The sequence below is a fragment of the Entelurus aequoreus genome, linkage group LG10, assembly GCF_033978785.1.
Source record: "Entelurus aequoreus isolate RoL-2023_Sb linkage group LG10, RoL_Eaeq_v1.1, whole genome shotgun sequence".
Taxonomy (NCBI): Eukaryota; Metazoa; Chordata; class Actinopteri; order Syngnathiformes; family Syngnathidae; genus Entelurus; species Entelurus aequoreus.
In genome coordinates this window covers 767,643-793,606 of record NC_084740.1, presented here as the reverse complement: position 1 = coordinate 793,606, position 25,964 = coordinate 767,643, and the positions used below count along the sequence as shown (strand labels likewise).

At 39.3% G+C, this 25,964-nt stretch overlaps 1 protein-coding gene across 2 annotated transcripts in view; it reads right to left on the bottom strand.

The window, feature by feature from the left end:
* Positions 1 to 11,476: 11,476 nt before the first annotated feature.
* Positions 11,477 to 25,964, bottom strand: part of LOC133658139 (serine/threonine-protein kinase D2-like) — a 53,447-nt gene continuing 38,959 nt past the window's right edge. For both annotated transcript variants that reach the window (XM_062059795.1, XM_062059796.1), the window contains 8 exons: positions 25,067 to 25,119; positions 24,910 to 24,982; positions 24,682 to 24,788; positions 23,701 to 23,862; positions 22,030 to 22,128; positions 14,949 to 15,216; positions 14,769 to 14,854; positions 11,477 to 12,507 (listed from right to left, as the gene is read on the bottom strand). In XM_062059795.1, coding sequence (XP_061915779.1) covers positions 12,292 to 12,507; positions 14,769 to 14,854; positions 14,949 to 15,216; positions 22,030 to 22,128; positions 23,701 to 23,862; positions 24,682 to 24,788; positions 24,910 to 24,982; positions 25,067 to 25,119 — 1,064 coding nt within the window. In that variant the 3' untranslated portion in view covers positions 11,477 to 12,291. The remainder of the gene's footprint in view (positions 12,508 to 14,768; positions 14,855 to 14,948; positions 15,217 to 22,029; positions 22,129 to 23,700; positions 23,863 to 24,681; positions 24,789 to 24,909; positions 24,983 to 25,066; positions 25,120 to 25,964) is intronic.

Sequence of the window (25,964 nt, the reverse complement as noted above, 5' to 3'; positions counted from 1 at the left end):
GTCGCTGATAAAAAAAAGCCTTTCCTGTACCGGAAGTAGCGTGACGTCACAGTTTGAAAGGCTCCTCACATTTCCCCATTGTTTACAATGCAGCGAGAACGATTTGGACCGAGAAAGCGACGATTACCCCATTAATTTGAGCGAGGATGAAAGATTTGTGGATGAGGAACGTGAGAGTGAAGGACTAGAGTGTAGTGCAGGACGTAACTTTTTTCACTCTGACCGTAGCTTAGGTACAAGGGCTCATTGGATTCCACACTTTCTCCTTTTTCTATTGTGGATCACGGATTTGTATTTTAAACCACCTCGGATACTATATCCTCTTGAAAATGAGAGTCGAGAACGCGAAATGGACATTCACAGTGACTTTTATCTCCACGACAATACATCGGCGAAGCTCTTTAGCTACTGAGCTAACGTGATAGCACATCGGGCTTAAATGCAGATAGAAACAAAAGAAATAAATCCCTGACTGGAAGGATGGACAGAAAATCAACAATACTATTAAACCACGCACATGTATATACACGGTTAATGCTTTCCAGGCTGGCGAAGCTTAACAATGCTGTTGCTAACGACGCCATTGAAGCTAACTTAGCAACGGGACCTCACAGAGCTATGCTAAAAACATTAGCTATCCACCTACGCCAGCCCTCATCTGCTCATTAACACCCGTGCTCACCTGCGTTCCAGCGATCGACGGAGCGACGATCATAGATGCGGTCGGCGGCCCGGAGACGGAGGAAGTCAAGGTGAGGTCGGCCATCTCAAAGTCCTCCTGGTTGTGTTGCTGTAGTCCGCCGCTAATACACCGATCCCACCTACAACTTTCTTCTTTGCAGTCTTCATTGTTCATTAAACAAATTGCAAAAGATTCACCAACACAGATGTCCAGAAATGTGGGATTTTGAGATGAAAACAGAGCTTTTTGTATTGGATTCAATGGTGTACCAATACTTCCGGTTCAACGATTGACGGCACGCGCATACGTCATCATACGTAGACGTTTTCAACCGGAAGTTTAGCGGGAAATTTAAAATTGCACTTTATAAGTTAACCCAGCCGTATTGGCATGTGTTGCAATGTTAAGATTTCATCATTGATGTATAAACTATCAGACTGCGTGGTCGGTAGTAGTGGCTTTCAGTAGGCCTTTCCTACTGAAATGAATTTTTTTTATTTAAACGGGGATAGCAGATCTATTCTATGTGTCATTCTTGATCATTTCGCGATATTGCCATATTTTTGCTGAAAGGATTTAGTATAAAACGACGATAAAGATCGCAACTTTTGGTATCTGATAAAAAAAAGGCTTGCCCCTACCGGAAGTAGCGTGACGTAGTCAATTGAACATATCCGCAAAGCTCCCTATTGTTTACAATGATGGCCGCCAGAAGTGAGAGAGATTCGGACCGAGAAAGCGACAATTTCCCCATTAATTTGAGCGAGGATGAAAGATTTGTGGATGAGGAAAATGCAAGTGAAGGACGAGTGGGGAGTGGAAGCGATTCAGATAGGGAAGATGCTGTGAGAGCCGGGGGTGACCTGATATTCAGCTGGGAATGACTACAACAGTAAATAAACACAAGACATATATATACTCTATTAGCCACAACACAACCAGGCTTATATTTAATATGCCACAAATTAATCCCGCATAAAAACACCTAGGTGTTTTTATGCTAGCTCCTAGCTACTAGCTCGAGCTAATTATAGCTCGAGCGGGTTATATGGACGGGATCCCGTATATATAACCCGCCAATACAATTCAAAAACCTGCACAACACACACACTCACTCAGCCCAAAGAACCGTTCACCTAACCCAAGGTTCATAAAGCTTATATATTTAACCAAAGTTACGTACGTGACACGCACGTACGGGCAAGCGATCAAATGTTTGGAAGCGCGCGGGTGGGACCTGATATTCAGCTGGGAATGACTACAACAGTAAATAAACACAAGACATATATATACTCTATTAGCCACAACACAACCAGGCTTATATTTAATATGCCACAAATTAATCCCGCATAACAAACACCTAGGTGTTTGTTATGCTAGCTCCTAGCTCGAGCTAGTTATAGCAAGCGATCAAATGTTTGGAAGCACAGCTACGTACTCACGGTATCGCGTCTGTGTATCCAAATCAAAGTCCTCCTGGTTAGAGTCTCTGTTGTCCGAGTTCTTCGATCTTGACTGCATCTTTCGGGAATGTAAACAAACACCGGCTGTGTTGTGTTGCTGACTTCCCTCGCAAAATATCCGCTTCGCACCGACAACTTTCTTCTTTGCTTGCTCAGCTTCTTCCTCCATAATGCAATGAATGTCCAGAATACTGTGGAATAATGAGATGAAAACAGAGCTATTTCGTATTGGCTTCAATGGGGAAGCCATACCTCTGTTAAACTGGCTACGTCACGCGCGTACGTCATCATACCGAGACGTTTTCAAGCGGAAGTGTGGCGGGAAATTTAAAATTGCACTTTATAAGTTAACCCGGCCGTATTGGCATGTGTTGCAATGTTAAGATTTCATCATTGATATATAAACTATCAGACTGCGTGGTCAGTAGTAGTGGGTTTCAGTAGGCCTTTAAGGACGTATGTTTGGCTTTCAACACGCTTCCTGTTTCCAATGTGAACAGGCTTCCCGTTTCAGATGATCGCTTCCTGTTTCACACGTCACTTCCCGTTTGGAGTTTGCGCGCGTCTGACTGACTGTTTTCGACGTGGGGTTGCCGAGTTTGACGGATCACCTTGTGAGAAACCAGCACATCTTTTTTGTACTTTTTTGGCTTCGCTGTGTCACTGTGCCGTGACACTTGTAGTTTGCGTCGATCGGTGCAGATGTTTTCATAAATGAACATTTGACAAAGAAAAATGCTGACATCGCAAGGATCGCACGAACACTTAAAAGGCAAAGCAAGATTCAACAAACCTGGGTAACGAACTGTAAGATCTTCATCAAACTAAATCAAGCAAAAGTCTTGGTGATAAGGAAAATAGAAGATTTTGATAAGTATTGACATTGATGCAGTACTTGGTATCAATGTAGCTTTGTGACTTCTACATCATCTCAATGCTACCCACACCAAGAACACAGACCACACCAAGTATTGATATGGACATGTTACAGAAGATCGTACAACATCAACAAAAAGAACTGGACATGTGTCATCAAGAGCACGCCACAACAGAGACTGATATGGAGATAGACCCTGATAATAACTTTTTTTCTGCGACTCTAAAAAATTAATTATTTTACCTGTGAACAATATGAAAGCAGTGTAAAATCAGAAGATAGTCTGTCAATAATACATTTCAATAGTCGAAGCATGTACACTAACTTTGAGGCTATCAAGAATTACTTGAAAGAATTTAGTCATCCATTTACCACACCAACACTTAGCTCCTCCCATGAAATAAAGGACAAATTCTATGATGAGTTTGAGGCGACTGTGAGAAACATCCCCAAACAAGATCAGCTCTACTTGCTTGGTGACTTTAACGCAAGAGTTGGCTAAGATCATAACTCCTTGCTTGGGTTACCATGGCATTGGTAGAATGAACGAGAATGGGCAGCGTCTCCTTGAGTTCTGCACATTTCACAATCTCTGCATCACTAACTCATACTTTCAGTCCAAACCCCACCACAAAGTCTCCTGGAGACACCCAAGATCTGGCCACTGGCACCAGTTGGACCTGATCATAACACGGCGCTCTGAACTCAGAAGTGTCCTCCAAACCCGTACCTTTCACAGTGCAGACTGTGACACCGATCATTCCCTCGTCTGCTGTAAAGTCAAACTGCAGACAAAAATTATCTACAGAGCCAAACCTAAAGGACCCCCCCGTGTGGATTGCAGCAAAGCAGCCGATCCAACTAAAACCGCTTCCTTCAACCGTGCCTTAGAGGAATCCCTCCACCAACTACCCCAGTGCAGCTCTGCCCAGCAGTACTGGGAAGGCTTACGAGACACCATCCACACCACGGCCCTAACGGTTTTTGGCAAAAGATTGCGAAGGTCCAATGACTGGTTCGAAGCCAACGCATCTGTATTGGCACCGATACTGGAAGAAAAGCGCATCGCCCTTACCAACTACAAATGCACGTCGAGTGACAATACCCTACATGCTCTCAGGGCATCAAGGAAGAAACTGCAGAATGCCTCCCGTCGCTGTGCTAACAGCTACTGGCTACAGCTTTGCAGCAACATCCAATCAGCCGCTGACTCTGGTAACATCAAAGGCATGTACGACGGCATCAAAAAGGCGCTTGGACCATTACACCACACAACTGCTCCGCTGAAATCGGCACTGGGAGAAATCCTCACTGACCGCTCCAAACAACTCGACCGCTGGGTAGAACACTACTCCAAACTCTACGCCAGCGACAACACTGTCTCCGATGCAGCCCTCTGCCATGTTGAGTATCAACCCGTAATGGAAGAACTGGACATGGAACCAACAACTGAGGAGCTAAGCAAAGCGATTGACAGCCTAGCATGCGGTAAATCACCTGGCAGTGACGGAATCGCAGCTGAAATCCTCAAGTGTGGAAAGCCTGCTCTCCTCGACCAACTTCATAAGCTCCTCTGTCTGTGCTGGAGTGAAGGTACTGTCCCACAGGACATGAGGGATGCTACCATCATAACCCTGTACAAGAATAAGGGAGACAGGAGTGATTGTAACAACTACCGTGGTATCTCTCTACTCAGCACTACCGGCAAACTCTTTGCCAGAGTTGCACTGAATAGACTCCAGGTTCTCGCTGAAAAAATATACCCAGAATCTCAGGCAGGGTTCAGAGCTGGTAGGTCTACTACTGACATGATTTTCTCTCTGAGACAGCTGCAGGAGAAGTGTAGAGAGCAGAGAAAACCACTCTACATGGCATTTATTGACCTTACGAAAGCTTTCGACCTTGTGAGCAGGAGTGGCCTCTTTCAGCTGGTTGAACGAATAGGCTGTCCCCCCCAAACTCCTTTGCATCCTCCAGTCCTTCCACACCGACATGCATGGCACCATCCAGTTCGATGGGTCCACATCGGACCCCTTCAAAATCTGCTGTGGTGTCAAGCAGGGATGCGTGCTGGCGCCCACCTTATTTGGGATCTTCTTTTCCCTCCTCCTGCGCCAAGCATTTGGTACAGCAACTGAAGGAGTCTACCTTCACACAAGGCAGTCGGTAAACTATTCTACCTTGCCCGTCTGAAAGCCAAAACAAAGGTCAGGCCACTCGTCATCCGGGACATGCTGTTTGCTGACGACGCAGCAGTGGTAGCACACTCCCAGGAGCACCTGCAAACCCTAATGGACCAGTTCACCAAAGCCTGTCAGGACTTCAGCCTGACCATCAGTCTGAGCAAAACCAAGACGATGGGACAGGGAACTGAACCACCCCCCTCTATCACCATCAACAACTACACCCTGGAAGTCGTAAACACCTTCACCTACCTCGGTTCCACCATCACCGACAACCTGTCACTCGATGCCGAACTCAGTGGCCGCATCGGAAAAGCTGCCTCAACTTTTGGGAAGCTTACAGCGAGAGTATAGGAAAACAGCAAGCTCACTATCCGCACTAAGGTGCAGGTGTACAGAGCCTGTGTCACCAGCACTCTACTGTACGGTAGTGAAACCTGGACCCTATACTCCCACCAAGAGCGGCGGCTAAACATCTTTCAACTTCGCTGCCTTAGGCGTCTACTGGGCATCACCTGGAGGGACAGGATCACAAATCAATCAGTCCTGGAAAGAGCACAGCTTCCCAGCATGTGCTCCCTACTGAGGCAGCGACGTCTCCGCTGGCTTGGCCATGTCCGGCGGATGGACGATGGGCGAATCCCAAAGGACATCCTCTATGCTGAACTCACAACTGGCAAGAGGCAGATTGGCCGTCCCCAGCTACGTTACAAGGACGTCTGCAAACAAGACCTCAAGTCTTTTGACATCAGCCCCAACAGCTGGGAAGATGCAGCCCAGGACCGCCTTCAGTGGCAGCAGGCACTCCGCAGCGGACTGCTCAAGTCAGAAACCACCCTGGCCCAACACCATGAGGCAAAGAGGAAAAAGAGAAAGAAACAGGGCTCTGCGACACCGGCAACATCTATGGGACCGGTCTGGATATGTGACATCTGTGGCCGGGAATGTCTCTCACGAATTGGCCTACACAGCCACAGGAGACGCTGCGACAAGACCTGACTCCGAGGCACAGGAAATCAATGGTCTTCCGAGACTGCGATGCCGATGATGATGAGACATGCATTGCACTTATGTAAAATGTGACAAATCTCCACTCTGCCGTCACAAAACGGCTTTTTCTGCAGTGGTTCTGCCATTTTCCAGAAAAAAGTGTTTCACACAAATGACTCACATTGAGAGTGCTAACTGAGTGCAAGGACCAGCTCAGCAGCCGCCGCAGCCTTTTAGCGGGCGTAATGGTGAAATGGCAAGAAATTGTCCCTGCAGGAACTTTATGATTGGACCATGAGGGGTGAAGAGCATGTGTGATTGTGATGGACATGGGAGTAAAACATGGGAGTTTTTATCCCGCAGTGTGGATGAAATACTTCTCAGTTTCACTGGAAACTGAACTTCAGCCACATTCCAAATTTGGGAGGTTCTTTGTTATTCTCTTATCTGTCAGCTCGAATAAATTATTCCTATCTTCTGATACACCCAAGTGAGTTGGAAAGTAAGTAAATTGTATTTATAAAGCGCTTTACAAAATATAGGTGAATCCAAACAACAATTCAACTAAAACAACAGGAGTAACACCATAAAAAGGATAAAAAATTGGATTAAAAATGATAGTTAAAGGGTGCTTTAACTAAAAGCTTTACTAAAAAGAGAGCTTTATAAAGACAGTACTGCAGAAATGCACATGACGGAAACATTATTACGATGGGAGATTTTTAGCTGTGTCAGAAAAGATGTAGCACATTTGTGGAAAGACATCCCACACACAGCTCTTTGCACGCTACTGTCTCCGAGTCAATGGACAAGTCTCATTTCACAGCACAACATGGAAAGTCTAAACATTTTCCACTGAGGGATGGTGTTTTGTGAATTAAAGATACGAAAAGCAATGTTTATGTATACCTGTTTATGGCAGGTATATTGAACTAAATTGTTTTAGGGGACACACATCCATAAAACTCAGGGTGCCGGACTTCTACCTTCACTATTTGCCTAATTGTAATATTCTGTAGAACCAGCGTCCACTACAGTAGACATTTGGTTTTGGTCTACTTAATTTGTCAGTTACAGGAGCGCTCTTTTGTTTTGACGGAGCTTCTGAAAAAAGCTAGTCAAAGATCATCTATGACATCACTCTCTTGTTTTTAGGAATCTGCTGCAAAAATGTGAGTCTGAACTAAACTTGCAGGCTACCAGTTGAATAGCCACAAATATGAACAAGAGAGGACCTAAAATGGAACCTTGAGGAACACCACTAGTAAAACTAGAGGATTTAAACAAATGACTACGTCTGAAGTAAACAAGCTACAACTTACTTACATACAGTACAGGCCAAAAGTTTGAACACACCTTCTCATTCAATGCATTTTCTTTATTTACATTGTAGATTGTCACTGAAGGCATCAAAACTATGAATACTGAATAACTGAAAACATGTTTTATATTTCAGTTTCTTCAAAATAGCCACCCTTTGCTCTGATTACTTTTTTGCGCACTCTTGGCATTCTCTCGATGAGCTTCGAGAGGTAGTCACCTGAAATGGTTTTCACTTCACAGGTGTGCTTGAAGCTCATTGAGAGAATGCCAAGAGTGTGCAAAACAGTAATCAGAGCAAAGGGTGGCTATTTTGAAGAAACAAGAATTGTAAAACAGGTTTTCAGTTATTCGGTATTCATAGTTTTGATGCATTCAGTGACAATCTACAATGTAAATAGTCATGAAAATAGTGTGCAAGACTGTGCAAAGCAGTAATCAGAGCAAAGGGTGGCTATTTTGAAGAAACTATAATATAAAACATGTTTTCAGTTATTCTGTATTCATAGTTTTGATGCCTTCAGTGACAATCTACAATGTAAATAGTCATGAAAATAAAGAAAACACATTGAAAACACATTGAAGGTGTGTACAAACTTTTGGCCTGTACTGTAAATGACACCATGAACTGCCAAAAAAGAGAGTTTCAGTCATATAAATCACAAGTTTGGACCCCGGTCTTCAATGTTTGAGGTAAAATGTCAAGGCAAGGATGTGTTTACAGTGATCCAAGTTCCTCTATACAACAGGAGCACTCAACTGTCTCTAGGAATTTACTGCAAAAAAGTTTGTCTACCAAGTTTTGAACTGAACTGTCAGGTTTTGGTTTTGGGTAGGAGTAGAGTTAGGATCAGGGCTATGGTTAAGATTAGGATTTGCGTTTAAGGTAAGGGTTGGGGTTTGAGTTAGAGCAGGGCCATTCAATTAGTGGCCCAGGGGTCAAATCCAGCCGCGGAATGACACCATACCGGCCACCCCAAGCTCTGTTCAAAACTTGGGAGACCAAAATTTTGCAGCAGATTCCCAAAAACAGTAGAGTGCTCCTGTTGTATAATGGAACTTGGACCATTGTTCGTCCAATATATATATATATATATATATATATATATATATATATATATATATATATATATATATATATATATATATATATATATATATATATATATATAAAATGGAACTTGGACCATTGACCACAGATCACTGCCTTGACATTTGAACATCCATGGCAGTCGACACTTATTGTATTTCGCTTAATAGGAGAACAAAAATACTGAAATTTGTAACTGACAAAAGAAATAGCCCAAAAACAAATGTCCACAACAGAGAATGCTGGTTTCTCAAAATAGGGAATAATAGTGAAAGGAGAACTTCGACCCCTGGGTCCTTAGAATACTGGGATTGTGGCCCCTAGAACAATTTAGTCGAACAAAGCTAGAATTGATGCATTCACTAGGAAATAAAAGTACGAAAGTTCCAAACAAAGCACATCACAAGGTTGTTATCTTTTTTTTATCAGTGTTAAGTTGTTGTGAAGCACTGTGCTGCCGAGCAAAGAGTGTTGTAAATGTCCTTTCATTACAAAAACACAGCTAGTGTATTTTGAGTCACTTGACATTTGTGTACCGTATTTATAACCTGCTGCTGTAATTAGCCTTTGGACTATTCATAGACGCCACAATGAGCAGCTACTAAACAGAACTAGAAAAGGGAACAGTGACTAGAAAAAAATAGTACTTTTGCTCCATGTGTACTCTATTCTGCCATTTTAATCGACAATGGATATTTTCAAGAGCTATTTGAAACCATCCAACACTCCCAGGTATCACAAAAGGCTCAGCGGTTGATATTTATGTGGCATCATCACTGCTGCTTGCTTAGTATTGATTCATTCAAATGCTCATCGGGGGAAATGCACATCTGCAGAAGTGCCATGCGCTGATGACAAAGGTGGCAGCACTTGAAGGTGACATCAAGAGTGACCTAGATGTAAATCAACAAAAGATTACGAGTGTTCTCCCGCTACAAAAGCGGACTGAAGTGTGCTAATCACAGCGTGGGAAACAATAGACGTTCTTCACCTCTTCACCGCCAACTCCGTGAGACGAGAAAGGATTTTGTCTTGGATACCTCGTGTAGTGTGCGCATGCATTTGCACTTGTATAAGGCCAATATTGACAGAGATCATAAGAGCCCTGCATCATTTGAATAAACAAATCTTCTCGGCATTAAAGAAAGCATGTGCGTGCATGCTTAGGAAAAAATCAAATGCAGAGCAATCATACAAGATGTTTTGTAAGAGCTTGGATTTTTCACTGGTTGCGTGGTGTAGGGTTCAGATTGGGGTTGAAATTAAAGGATTAACAGTTCAGAAGTTAGAGCTAGGGTTTGAGAAATAGGGCTAGGGCTAGGATAAGAGTGGGGTTAGGTTTTGGATTAGGGTGATTAAGGTAATGTTGTTTGGGTTAAGACCAGGGTTCCCAGGGTTAGTTTTATGGTTAAGTCTAGTGTTTAGGATAGAATAATGACTTTTGGAGCTAGGATTAAAACTAGAGTCACGTTTAGGGGAGGGGAAATCGTACCTCTTAGGTTTTGGATTGCGGTATGGGTAGTTTAGAGATAGGGTTCATGTTAGGGGTTAGGGCAGGGGTGTCAAATGTACGGACCGCGGGCCAACAGGTTTTATCCAGCCCGCGGGATGAGTTTGCTAAGTATAAAAATGAGCCGAAATTTTTTAATGAAAGAAACAGCTGTTCTAAATGTGTCCACTAGATGTCGCAATAGCAATTATTTGTATCTTTGTAGATATATGTACGGTGCTGCTATAAGTAGTTTGTCTGCATTAGCGCTTATAATAACAATATCACTAATACTTGGTCATTATTCAAGTCATGAAATGTAAATGGGGATTTTTGGATGGTTATTTATTAGGTTTTATGGGCGGAATAGAGAACCCCTCTCATTGGCTTAATTGTAAGCTGATTTTTATTTACGTTTATTTCCGAGTTAGAATGCCAAAAAAAAACATCCGTCATCATATTTCTCATAATGATTATGAAAGATAGGGAAAAAAATAAAAAAAGTGTAGTTCCCCTTTAAGTTTCTTACAAGTATAATTATCACTACAGGACGAGGAATAGCTAAGCATGCAGAGCTTTTAAATGTAAACAAAGGTGGGCACAGCGATACATTAATTGACAGTAACAATACCACGTATAGGGTTATGAAAAAAAAAAGGTTATTTCCATACGTATTCAGTCTGCACTGTAATTTTCACAAACTTAAGCAGAAATGTCGTGATTTCAATAGTATATGGTCAATACTACCTGGGATAGATCGACATTTGTTATTATCAGAAATGTGTCGTTTTTGTTTACAAACTCAAGAAATAAGTCTCTTAAGTTAACAGGAGGATTTTTGGGACAAAAACATTATTTAAATCAGTCAATAGTAGGAAATATATTAACTTTGTATATGTGTAAATTGTGGCAAAGAAATAAGGCTGTGAAAAACCTATTTATGTATATTCCAGTTTCTAATGTTATGCCGTTTATTCACATGCTCTCTATTTTAAACCCATGAGGGTAAGTGTACCACACTTTAAGAAGCTAGGCTGTAAAATGTTGAATCGTCTGTGAGTCTCATTTAGTTGCACTTCTTGGAGTTCCCCATAATTTATACATATTTTAATAACTGTTATCAGATACCAGGCCACTTCTGCACACCTTTCACAGAATTGTACCATTTCGCCTGTCACTTTTGTACCTAAGAACAAAATGAGTCAGTCAACTGAAAGCAGAAAAACCTTCACCAGGGCATTAAAAACAGCACTTTCTTGCTTTGTCGATCTCTAATTTAGGAAGGAAAACACTTTCATACAAATAAATGCTTTCTTTGTGCGCATAATTAACCTTGTCTGGATGTGTGGAGATGTCAGCTAAATAAAAGGAGAAAGATAAACATTAAAGACTGACACAACTAAGCTGCCAAAACATGCCAAGGTGATGTCTTTATTAGAACCACTAGTTGACATTTGTTAGTTTGTATTTGTCATTGCATGTAAATGAATAAAAGGACACAACTAAAGTGAACATTTCTGAATATTTGCATTGTGCTACGACGCCGAGCATCTCACTCCAAACATGTTGTGTACACTAGATCATGCAAATAATTGACTACTGTAATAAAAACACTATGTTTTACACTGAGTCAGTATCATTCTACTACAAGGAAACATGCAACCTGTTAACATGATCATCAATAATCAAAGGCCATACCAAAGATGTTCTTGCTGTTGAAGAATGCTATTTATATATTAAAAGGTATAAACAGGAAATGGAAAACAAAAGTGCTACTTTAGAACATTTCAGAGAGTTTCTATAAGAGTGTGGCTTGCATTACTTACAGGAAGACGTGCCGTCACCCAATCAATAATTCCAGTTGTCACCACAGGACGTTTATGGGCGAGCTTTTGTGGAAACAAATTGCCACCGCAGTGCAGGTTTTTAGTCACTTGAAAGCACTTATTTACGCAGGAGCTGCTAGTTTTCATAATGAAGGAGGGCTGTGATGTATGTCAATCTGGGCAAACTACAGCATTTTTACTCTGTTGTTTCTCCACAAAGTGCCGAAGAACTTTGGAGAGAGATTTGAATGCTGAGAGGAAATTGGATTCGAACATGAGTGCTGGCATGCAGCTGATAATGGTAACGACTGTAAACAAACACTGTTAGCTGAACGTCACTCCTCACCTTCCGCTTTCTTCATTCTCTGCGGTCAGAGGATGCTGACCCGCTCGGTGAGGCCTTGCATGTCTACATCGTCCTTGCAGTCCCCTTCGTGGTCGCAGGTGGGCGCCACCAGGTGGGCCGGGTAAGACAGAGTGTAATTGTGGGCGAATGTTTGCCAGTGGCTGTCGTCGCTCTCATGAGTGATGTAACGCTCGCCCAGCTTGGTCTCCAGCTCTCGCAGGTCCAGCCATGTCTGATAGTCCTGCGTAATGGCGGGCGGGAATAAAGTTACACTGTTAGAAGCTTTGGAATTTGATCTAAAGTTGAAAAGGGCTTTTAGTGCATGGTTGGACAATCAGATTACAGGATGTCTGTATGAGCGAGGGAACTCACTAATCCTTTTGTGTCATTTTACTTGAAAAATTTGTTTATTTTTGAAGTTGTTTTTGTAATAAAAAACATTAGGTTGTTTAATTAAGATTTTTTCAAATTGTCTCAACCTGAGACCCACATTTTCAAAGGTCATTATGTCCTGACCCACTTTTATACAAGTCAGAATAAGCAAATGTATTTAAATATCTTCAACCATCTTTTTCAAAATGAATACACATAATTACATGTTCAAAGTAGGGATGAAATCTATAACGCGATACATATTGCAGTCTTCTGCAATAACATACAGTCGTGGTCAAAAGTTTACATACACTTGTAAAGAACATAATGTCATGGCTGTCTTGAATTTCCAATAATTTCTACAACTCTTATTTTTTTGTGATAGAGTGATTAGAGCACATACTTGTTTGTCACAAAAAACATTCATGAAGTTTGGCTCTTTTATGAATTTATTATGGGTCAGAGAACTTTCCTCCAGAAGGTCTTATCTTTGTCCATGTGGTGTCAGATGAAACAAAAATTAAGCTGTTTGGCCACAATACCCAGCAATATGTTTGGAGGCGAAAAGGTGAGGCCTTTAATCCCAGGAACACCATACCTACCGTCAAGCATGGTGGTGGTAGTATTATGCTCTGGGCATGTTTTGCTGCCAATGGAACTGGTGCATTACAGAGAGTGAATGGGACAATGAAAAAGGAGGATTACCTCCAAATTCTTCAGGACAACCTAAAATCATCAGCCTTGGGCGCAGTTAAAATAAAAAGGAAGTCTAAGTCTAAGTCTAAGTTGGGTGTTCCAACAGGACAATGACCCAAAACACATGTCAAAAGTGGTAAAGGAACGGCTAAATCAGGATAGAATTAAGGTTTTAGAATGGCCTTCCCAAAGTCCTGACTTAAACGTGTGGACAATGCTGAAGAAACAATTCCATGTCAGAAAACCAACAAATTTAGCTGAAATGCACCAATTTTGTCAAGAGGAGTGGTCAAAAATTCAACCAGAAGCTTGTGGATGGCTACCAAAAGCGCCTTATTGCAGTGAAACTTGCCAAGGGACATGTAACCAATTATTAACATTGCTGTATGTATACTTTTGACCCAGCAGATTTGGTCACATTTTCAGTAGACACATAAATTCATAAAAGAGTCAAACTTCATGAATGTACTACTTGTAAGAAACAGTTATTTTGCCGCCATTGTGGCCAGAATGTGTGATTTAGAAGCAGCTTAACACTGTGGATGGACTTTAGCCAAATTTGTCCAATTTGTGGGACACATCTAGAATGTGTCATCAACATGCATTATTAGTATTAAAAGCTCTATCATTGGCCAAATGTATATCACTTATATCATATATTGTCAATATCGTGCAACTCTACTCCAAAGTCCATTTTGCAGAAATGTATAAGGGTATTGAATCAAAGAAACAAGGGACATGATGCATGCATATAAATCATAAGTAAATTAACTAACACAATTGCATAAACAGAACCACAAAAGTAGATATTTCACCTATAACTGTGCAATGACATAAGAGGAGATGACCAAAATATTGCCCTATTTGACATAAATAAATAAACTAGTCAGGCATTGGTTGTATGTTAAACATTTTAATGTAACTTCTGACTGCCTGCGACCTCTGAGAATTATTGGTAGAAATAATCAAATGTGGGACTTTGCCATCTCCTAAAAACATCCTATTTATATTCATCATGTCATAACTGGCCACAGTTTACCAGCATTGACTTATGGCATTATAATATCAGGGTATATTACATTTTAAGCACTCATACGCTACGACAAAGGTGTCTAGACACACTTCTTAATCAAATTAATTAAAAAATGTGATATTTGGAGCAGATGCCTTATTACACCACTGAATTTGAGTTATTGCTCTTAGCAAGATCTTTGGGAGCATTATCAATTTTGTTTCTCTTTCAGCATAATTGGACCCCTTTGCACAAAGCAAGGTCCATAGATGAGTTTGGTGTGGACGAACCTGCTCCGAACCCTGACATTAAACAAACACTTTTAATTAGAATGAAGAGTCCCAAAAAGATGGAGGCCAGCAGTCGCCATATTCAAAAAGCAAATGAAGCCTTAATAATTGCATTGGTTATGTTTGTGTTACCTGTAAGTAAGCGTGGCTGAGACTCTTGTCAACACTGTAGCGCTTCCTCATTTTCACTTGCAGCAGATTGTTGATCAAGTCAATGGCTGTGAAGCAAACAGATTGTCTAAATAAAGCTTGTTCCATTATAGACACAGATGTAATCCCCACTTTGTGTTTACAACTTGCAGCTGTGTATACCATCATTAGAGAGCTGTTTCCAAGGGTTGGAAGGGTACATGAAGGCAGCGTTGTGTATCTGGTCGTTGATATCTTCATCCTCGTTAAAAGGAAACGTGCCGCTGAGGCTGACGTACATGATGACGCCCACCGACCACATGTCCAGTGAGCGGTTGTAGCCTTGGTTCAACAGGACTTCCGGCGCCAGGTAGGCCGGCGTGCCGACCACCGAGCGACGGAAGGACTTCTCCCCGATGATTCGGGCAAAGCCGAAATCGCACAGCTTCACCTGTGAGAAGAGCAGAATGGACGTCAGATATGACGTGCAGGTAAAAAGATTCAACTAGCGGCAAATTTCATCCCGGGTTCAGTTTGAACAACTCACATTTCACCAGTAGATTCGTATACAGGAGAGTGTTCCTGTCATATAGAAGATCTTTGACTACCATATTTGCAGTAAAGCGGACATATGATGAATTTCGTCTTTTCTGACTTATAAATGTTGGATACTCGTGTTGAACAATGCCAAAGTGTCATGTCACAAGGTTCATGCATTTTGGCCTGAGCTTGCATGCAGTTTTGGATGCCTCTGTCCACGGGGTATTGCAGTATTATGACATCACCACGAGGTGGACGTACTTATTTGGACATTAAGTAAAGCTCTCAGCCAGAGGAGGACGAGCTCCTCTCCCTCTGCAAAAAAAGCTAAGATAGATGTATTATTTTCCTTTTTTATGCAACTTTGAATCAATGGGAGCATGTGCAGGTGGACCTATCGTTTTGAATGGGTGAATTCATATTATTATGAAGTTTATTTTCGATCGCGTTTGGGGAAAAAAAATGTCAGGACATTTACTTTAAGACTAAATTTAAACAGTGTACATTTTAAAAAAAATAAATGTTGATACTTTTGGATAAACGCCTCCAGAACCTAGTGTGTGTGTGACAATCATGGGTACTTTAACTTGAACTTTAAACTAACATATTGCAGACTGACTCAAAAAACAGGGCATAAAAGTGACTGAGAATTTTTTGTACACCAAAGTATATTCAATACATATTATCTAGACCAGAGGTCTTCAACAGAGGTTCTGCAACCCCTCAGGAGTCCGCAGAGGTACTGCAGGGAGTCGTGAAATTTTTGGTTCATTAAACTTTTTTCCCCCCTCATATTTTTTTTTTATTCCTCCTGCAATTTTCCCACAAATTGAAATGTCTTTAAATATGTACACATTGGTGTATAAATGGCAGTGATATGGCCACTCTACTCACTGGACCTTGCAGATCTAAATTTAAGACATGAATAAATAATTGTACCCCACCTACCGTTCAAATGCAGCTGAGGTAGGCTACAGCGACCCCCGTGACTCAGTAAGGGACAAACGGTAGAAAATGGATGAATGGATAAATAATGGTACTGTATTATTATATCAATCTTAGCATTTAAGATAGCTAACTATCATACTTGCCAACCCTCCCGAATTTTCCGGGAGACTCCCGAATTTCAGCGCATCTCCCAAAAATCTCCCGGGACAACCATTCTCCCGGATTTCTCCCGATTTCCAGCCGGACCTGAGTGAGGACAGCCTGTCGTCACGTCCGCTTTTCGTGCCGGCCCAGTCACGTTATAACATCTACAGCTTTTGGAGCTCAGTGCGCAACTGCACACACAACAAGAAGGAGACTATTATATACTGTATGTCTCCGTTATCCATAGGTTTATTTATAACCCATAAAGTAGGCAGGCACGGAGCTATTTCTCAGCGTATGTTTATTCCAGCCGGCACGTTAGTACACTGACACACAACATCCGGATTCCCATCATGCATTGCTTCAAAACTACGGCAAGTAGTAATGTCCAAACAAAGATAGTGACAGAGAATAGAACGAGGATGGACAATTCATATATATATATATATGTATATATATATATATATATATATATATATATTAGGGGTGGGGGGAAAAATCGATTCGAATTGCGATTCTGACGTTGTGCGATTCAGAATCGATTCTCATTTTTAAAAAATCAAATTTTTTTTTTTAATTAATTTTTTTATTTTTTTTATTAATCAATCCAACAAAACAATACACAGCAATACCATAACAATGCAATCCCTCATTGACATTATCATTAGACATTAGAATAAAAAAGAACAATAGTGTCAGAGTGGCTTACACTTGCATCGCATCTCATAAGCTTAACACACTGTGTCCAATATTTTCACAAAGATAAAATAAGTCATATTTTTGGTTCATTTAATAGTTAAAACAAATGTACATCATTGCAAACAGTTGATAAAACATTATCCTTTACAATTATAAAAGCTTTTTACAAAAATCTACTACTCTGCTTGCATGTCAGCAGACTGGGGTAGATCCTGCTGAAATCCTATGTATTGAATGAATAGAGAATCCTTTTGAATCTTGGCAAAAATCTTACCCACACGATTATCAAATGTAATAGGAAAATTAATTCATACTGCCCAAACTGGCTTCATGGAAGGTCGACAATCTTCAGACAATACAAGGAAATTGTTTAATGTTATTTACTATGCTAGAAGTCTCCCTTATCCCACAGCAGTATGTACTGTTGATGCGGAGAAGGCATTCCACCGCATAAACTGGTCATTTATGTTTTGCACATTACGTAAATTTGGATTTGGAGATAATTTTATACAATGGATTAAGATGCTTTATACAAGGCCCATGGCATCAGTCAAAACCAATAATCCTATTTCAGAACCTTTTTCGTTAAAAAGAGGAGTAAAACAGGGATGTCCTGCATCTGGATTATTATTTAATTTGGTTATTGAACCCTTAGCTGCAAAAATAAGAAGTGAAAATAATATTCATGGTATAAATATTGGCTCTCAGTATAATAAGCTATCGATGTATTGTGACGACATAATTTTTTTACCTGTCACATGTTAACTCCTGTCTTCTTTATATCAATAATGTTATCACTGAATATGGCTGTTTATCAGGGTATAAAGTTAATTGGGACAAATGTGACATATTACCACTTAATAAACACTGCAAGAAATTACAAGTTCAGAACTCCAAAATTAAATTGTATTGCATTATTATGGTATTGTTGTGTATTGTTTTCAAAACAAAAAAAAAATCGTTTTTGAATCGAGAATCGTTTTGAATTGAAAAAAAATAGATTTTGAATCGAATCGTGACCCCTAGAATCGATTTTGAATCGAATCGTGGGACACCCAAAGATTCCCAGCCCTAATATATATATATGTGTGGGAAAGAAAAAATCACAAGACTATTTCATCTCTACAGGCCTGTTTCATGAGGGTTTCCTCAATCATCAGGAGATTTTAATGGAAGCATTCACATACCATGGTTTATATAGGGCACAGAGCGGGTGGGTACAGGCAGGCGTGGGGGCGTGGTGATTGGCTCATGAACAACATGCAACAAATCATTTCAAACCACAATAAAGCAATTGAAAAGGAGCCGTCCACCACCAGGCAGAACGACTCCAAAACGGACAAAGGCTGTAACTGCCGCAAGAAACCTGATGGCCCTCTCATCGGGGGGTGCTTACAACCATCAGTCGTTTACCAAGCAAAGGTAACACGCAAGGACATTAACACATCCGACACATATGTAGGATTAACTGAGGGAGCATTCAAAACCAGATGGAACAATCACAAAGCCTCTTTCAGAAGCAAAAGCTTGCGGAACACTACAGAACTCAGTAAACACATTTGGAATCTCAAAGACAATAATGTTGAATATTCGATAACATGGCAAATTCTTGCATCCAGCACACCTTACAACAGTGGTAACAAAAGATGCAACCTATGCTTAAAAGAGAAACTGTTTATCATATACCGTCCAGACTTGTCATCCCTCAACAAGCGCAGCGAAATTGTATCAGCATGCCGTCACAGAAGGAAACACCTCCTAGGTAACACATGAGCCAATCACCACGCCCCCACGCCTGCCTGTACCCACCCGCTCTGTGCCCTATACAAACCATGGTATGTGAATGCTTCCATTAAAATCTCCTGATGATTGAGGAAACACTCATGAAACAGGCCTGTAGAGATGAAATAGTCTTGTGATTTTTTCCCACACATACATATTACGCTCTACCACGGTATCGAGCACTATTTTTTTTTTTGGATAATCTAATTAAGACATATATACATATATATATATATATATATATATATATATATATATATATATATATATATATATATATATATATATATATATATATATATATATATATATATATATATATATATATATATATATATATATACACACAGCTGAGATAGGCTCCAGCACCCCCCCGCGACCCCAAAAGGGACAAGCGGTAGAAAATGGATGGATGGATATATATATATAAATATATAAAAGAAATACTGAATATATATATATATATATATATAAAAGAAATACTGAATATATATGTATATATATATATATATATATATATATATATATATATATATATATATATATATATATATATATATATATATATATATATATATATATATATATATATATATATATATATATATATATATATATACATAAAAGAAATACTTGAATTTCAGTGAATTCTAGCTATAAATATACTCCTCCCGTCTGAACCCCACCCCCCGCCCCCCATCTCCCGAATTCGGAGGTCTTAAGGTTGGCAAGTATGCACTATTACTATTAGCATTCAAGTTGCAAGCTAGCGATTAACGCCGTTAAATGACAGCTAGCGATTAGCGCTCTAGTTGCCAACTTAAAGTATTATATTTTAGTATTGCACAATAACTACGGATCAGTTTAATTTAAAACCCAGTTTTTAACAAGATATACAAGTTGGGGAACCCTGCTGCATCTCTCCATCAGTTTGATGGAGTGAACACCCCTGATCTAGACCACAAGGTAGTGTTTAAAATTAAAATCATCATCGGTCCACTTTAAAAGAGCAGGAAGCTCCTTTTATATTGAGTATCGTATGTGGACTCAGACAAACTACCTCTAGGTCAGTGGTGTCCAAACTTTTTGACTGGAGGGCCCCATTGGGCCTAAATGATTTGGCAAACAAAGTGACTATATATTATTATCATTTAATGGATGTATGATTAATAATTATTATTAGGGATGTCCGATAATGGCTTTTTTGCCGATATCCGATATTCCGATATTGTCCAACTCTTAATTACCGATACCGATATCAACCGATACCGATATAAACCGATAACGATATATACAGTTGTGGAATTAACACATTATTATGCCTAACTTGGACAACCAGGTATGGTGAAGATAAGGTCCTTTTTAAAAAAATAAATAAAATAAAATAAGATAAATAAAATAAAAACATTTTCTTAAATAAAAAAGAAAGTAAAACAATATAAAAACAGTTACATAGAAACTAGTAATTAATGAAAATGAGTAAAATTAACTGTTAAAGGTTAGTACTATTAGTGGACCAGCAGCACACACAATCATGTGTGCTTACGGACTGTATCCCTTGCAGACTGTATTGATATATATTGATATATAATGTAGGAACCAGAATATTAATAACAGAAAGAAACAACCCTTTTGTGTGAATGAGTGTAAAAGGGGGAGGGAGTTTTTTTGGGTTGGTGCACTAATTGTAAGTGTATCTTGTGTTTTTTATGTTGATGTAATAAAATAAAAAATAAAAAAATAAATAAAAAACGATACCGATGAGAAAATAAACGATACCGATAATTTTCGATATTACATTTTAAAGCATTTATCGGCCGATAATATCGGCAGGCCGATATTATCGGACATCTCTAATTATTATAATTGGTTATTAAGAGTATGTGAAAATTCAACCCCTACCTTGTTTACTTCCGTGACAACCTCCTTAAAGCTTTTTGATCAATCAGAAATATCAAGCGGCTAAAATGCACCAAACATGGATAAGTGTGGAGAGACCGTTTTACATTTTTCTCATCATCCCTTGTAATGAATTTAAATGGGTGTAGTTTTAATGTTGATTGGACATTTTTTTATATTATCCACAAAGTTCATTGGGCAGGATGTGTTATGTGTGACCATGTTTGTTGAATTTTTGAGCTGGTTGAATTCTTTTTTTTCTGCACTAGGGAAGGATGTTTGGATTGGGTCATAAAAGTGAATGCTGTACACAGTAACACATGGTGAAACATGAAGGCAAATGACAAAAATCCCCCACGGATCCATATATAATAATAATCCATATAATATCACTTTTCTGAAGAACAGAACTTTGTTGTAGAAATCTACTTCTGTGTCCCTCTCTGACACTCTCGTCTCAGGCTGGCTGCTGTAAACAAACCCCGCCCTCTCTGCTTGGAGCTGATGTGAAGTAGATTACCTTAATAACTCTTATATCACTCAAAAGCGCAGAATCCAACCATTGTAATTACAAATTAATTAGAAAAATGCACTCCATATCATATTGGCAGATCCAGTTTCGATGGTAAAGGTTTAAAAGAAACACTTAAGAGATCTCCAGCAGGCCAGATTGAAAAGCTTAAAGGGCCACATACGGTCCATGAGCCATAATTTGCCCATGCCTGATCTAACGTCTTAGACTTTCAACTGTAATTGAGACTCAGAAATGTGATACTACAACAAGGTATAAAAACTAAACAGCAGTTATCATTATCAGTTCATGTTTAAATGTTACAATGATAATTTTATGTCATAATCGAAAACAATTCATATTTATGAACACACACCCAAGTACCTAAAATTGCTACCAGTATCGATTACCAGATACAGGGAATTGGTATCGTATCGATTCAAATGTGGCGGGTATCCACTCCTAATTGTAGCATTAAAAAAATGTGGTTCCGACAATCATTTACATAAATAACCCTGGTATCATGCCATAATTGGGAAAACTACCCCTTTGAGCCATTAACAGCCCAGACAGAATATGCTGTGTTGGAGATGTGCTCTACTGATTGCACTCCCGGTTGCTCGTAACATGACCATAAATGAGTGGAATATAATTCAGCAGTATAACATACTTTAAATAATTTAATGTCAGGTACTAATACAATTCCCTAACAACGAGAGCGTTGTCTGTGTGATTTCCTACTTGGGGGAAGGGATCAGCAGAGGCAAGCAGCACATTCTCGGGTTTGAGATCGCAGTGGACGATGTTCTTTAAGTGCAGGTGTCTCAAGGCTGCAAGAATCTGCACAAAAACACAACCACAAAAAGACACAGAATGTGGTTGAGCATGGCACACTTTTAAATGTAGGATGGGCTGAAAGCGGAAACCACAGGCAGCATGCAAACACGCACTAGTAGACAAACATACATAGTAGGGCTGTCAATGTTAATGCATGTGATTAATAATAATTACAAAAAATTATAATCTCATTAACATAAATGAATCAAGATTAATAACACTATTTGTTATGGTCGCACATAAACCCGGATTTGGCGCCTATTGTTCCACGGTGCAAAGTTGAGTGATAAAGGCGGCATATTTCACTTCAAAACACAGTATGATGGAACTTTAGAAAAAAACTGAAGTAATGTGTTGGCCTTGCAGCAAAAAACTTTCACAACAAGTTTAAAAAGGCATATTAGGGCAAAGCACGTGCTCGAGGATGGCGCCGCTAGCATGAATGCCACATTGTCACCAACTTGACCAAGCGGGGAACGACAAACAACTTCAACGCTGGTGGAGTTTACCTGCGTCAATGTTGTCAACAAAAGTAGCACAGATAAGGTAAACATAGCTTTCGTTAATGGGACAGCCACCGCATGTAAGCTACTTAACATCAGTGAAGACAAAGTGCTGCAAGACAATGTCATTCACATCCATTTTCTACCGCTTGTCCCTTTCGGGGTCGCTGGAGCTTATCTCAGCCGCATTTGGTACACCCTGGACAAGTCGCCACCTCATCGCAGAGCCAACACAATATATACTGTATATATATATATACTGTATATATATATATATATATACATACATATACACATACATATATATATATATATCTATTACACATACGTATATACACACATACATATATACATATACATATATATATATATATATATATATATATACTCTGTACAGTACAGGCCAAAAGTTTGGACACACCTTCTTAAGCGTTTTCTTTATTTTCATGACTATTTACATTGTAGATTGTCACTGAAGGCATCAAAACTATGAATGAATACATGTGGAGTTATGTACTTAACAAAAAAAGCCCTTTGCTCTGATTACTGCTTTGCACACTCTTGGCATTCTCTCACATCACCACAGCTGATAGCATTGCACAAAAAAAAAAGAGATCAACACTGCCATCTGAAAAGGTAAATAAGCGTGTTTGTTTCAATAACTGGTTAAAGGGAAAGTTCACGTGGATGTAAATAGTACACTAAGTAAAGTTGTTTATGGGTGTGTTTACTGTCTGTACCTTGTTTGCTATATAATCGCAAATACTTTGAAAATGTGCACTTAAATCTTACAATACTTACTGTCACCAAATTGTGAGCAAATTATTGACTTGCAGTTAAGTAAAACATTTAAAAACGTTCCTGGTTTACATTCTGACAACAACATTGCATTTGTGTCCAAATATTGGGGGGGGTTTTAAGCAAATTTAAATTATGCAAGCGAGTAACAAACTGTGATTAATTAATCACAATTCAAGAGCGTGATTAATGTGATTTCAAAAAAGTATTACTTGACAGCCCTAATAAATAGATATTAAAGGTCAATCCTGCCTGTGCCGACATGCATGCAAACCTGAGTGATGAGGAATTTGGTGAGCCTCTCAGGCAGTCGGCCTTTCTCGCTGGAGAGGATCATCTCGAGCATGTCGCCGTGGAGCTTCTCCATAACAACAAACACTTTCTCGGGGGTCTCGAACATACACTCCAAGTTAACAATGCCCAAGTGGCGCAAACTCTGAAAGTGAACATGATTAGTGTGTGGGAGACATCAAGCCAGGATTTACATATTTCAGAAGGAGAATGTACATTTTGCCATGGAAGACAGAAATGATTCCACAATAGAGCGGAAGTTAATTACTGTTGAACTTAAGGTGAAGAGGGCCCTTGAGAAGCTCATAAACACTATTTTGATCAGATGTCAGACTTTGTCGCCACCTGCTGGTCAGGTTTGTGCAACACAGCATCAGTGGTAGAGGAAAAAAATGACAGCATTGTTATTTAACAATAGCAACTATTAATCAATTAGAAAAAAAGCTTTAATTCATATTGTATTGCTTTGATTAATCATTTAATAAGTGTAACTGATAAATATTAATGACACCTGTACCACATGGAGTGCCTGGAACTTTTAAGACGTGGACATAGTTTCTGCACAGGTGCTTCAATAGGGCACACATGAGAGTGCTGGTCTGTGTGCCGTGGTCTGTGTGTCGGCAAACATAATCCTTTTTAGTATAAAACACAAAACTGAATTGAATACTGAAAGTGCAATTTCAATGTTGATGACGTGCATTTATTAAAAAAATAATAATTTGGGGGGCAATTTTAGTTTTTCCCCTAAAAGACACATTGAGGCTATAAAGTGTGTTTTATCAGATTTCTCAAATGATCGACCAAAATAACAATGATAAATAATACATTTATGATAGCTGCCACCCTATTTAACATGGTTTACATGTTCTGTTGTAAGTAAATTTGACTTTCAGTTTTTAAGCTACTTTATTACTATTTAGCTAGCACTGGTAGTGGAAGGAGAGTTAGTAATAAAACGCACCTGTAATATGGCCACCTCATTTCTCAGCTGGCTCTCCTGCTTAGTCGGGAAGCGAAGCTTGTCAATAACTTTAACAGCCACGTCCCTTCCAGTCTTGCGGTGCTTTCCTGGTAGAGAAAATGTACAACAATGATATGTACATGTTAGCACATGTACATTTGTGCTATGTTTTTAGCAAAAAAGGCAGCTAGATTATGATAGAATGTAAGCTTATTTGAAGGTCCATACCTCCATACACGACTCCAAATTGTCCAGATCCCAAAACTTCATCAGCAAATATTTGGTACACTGTTCCAATGTCCTGCAGGAAAGCAGAATAAAAGCATTAGCAACTAACTATACGAGTTTTACAACTCATTTACTGTATATGAGAAAAATGTCATACCACATTCTCTTGGATTTGACTGCTGGACACAGAAATGCTGACTGATGCTTGTCCTAAAGAGGAAATATGCATGTACAGAGTAAAAACACACTCACAAGCCATCTAATGAAGTAGACAGATACATAATCTAATGAGAGCAAGTACTTTATAAACATTTGTAATATATTTACCCCCTAAAGTCGCAAAATAAGGCAGTCACGTATGATGCAGAGCAGTTGGACACCACTGCAAACTACAACCACAATAATAAACATATGAATTAAATAAAACATTGTAAATAAAAAAACAAATATATTTGTAAACGCAGAATTGTTGATACAGCTGTCATTTTGGATCCCAGGTGTATCTAATGAATTAGAGTATTAGAGTAATGAGTAAACGGTTGTAATTTAGTATTACTTTATTTCTTTACAGTGCAGGACAATTGAAGCTTTTGCTTCTTCTCGATAACACACTTTTTCTCCCTAGCTTTTTTTAGATGGTGGTGTTGTATTGCAATGCTATAGTTGTTACTGAGTTGGAAATAAATTACGAAAATAAAAAAAAATTAAAAATCATAATTTTTTTATTTATCTTAATGTTTCTGGTATTTTTTTATTTTTTTTTTAACAAATTTTGTATTAATCTATTATTGGTTTACTTATTTACAAACATGACTCATCAAAGTAAAGAACCAATTAATCATGGATGTTCTTATACTGTACGTGCAAGCACATCTTGGAAGGAAAAAAGGGAGTGTTTAGAAGCCCATTAGAGGGAGTGCGAAGCGGGGCAGAACAAGGAACACAACAAATAAGCGGTGTTTGGTCAATTTAACCTGAAATAAATTATATCAATATTTTCTTAATTCATATCTTGTTTAAAAATATATCGATATATCTTACAAACTCGATATATC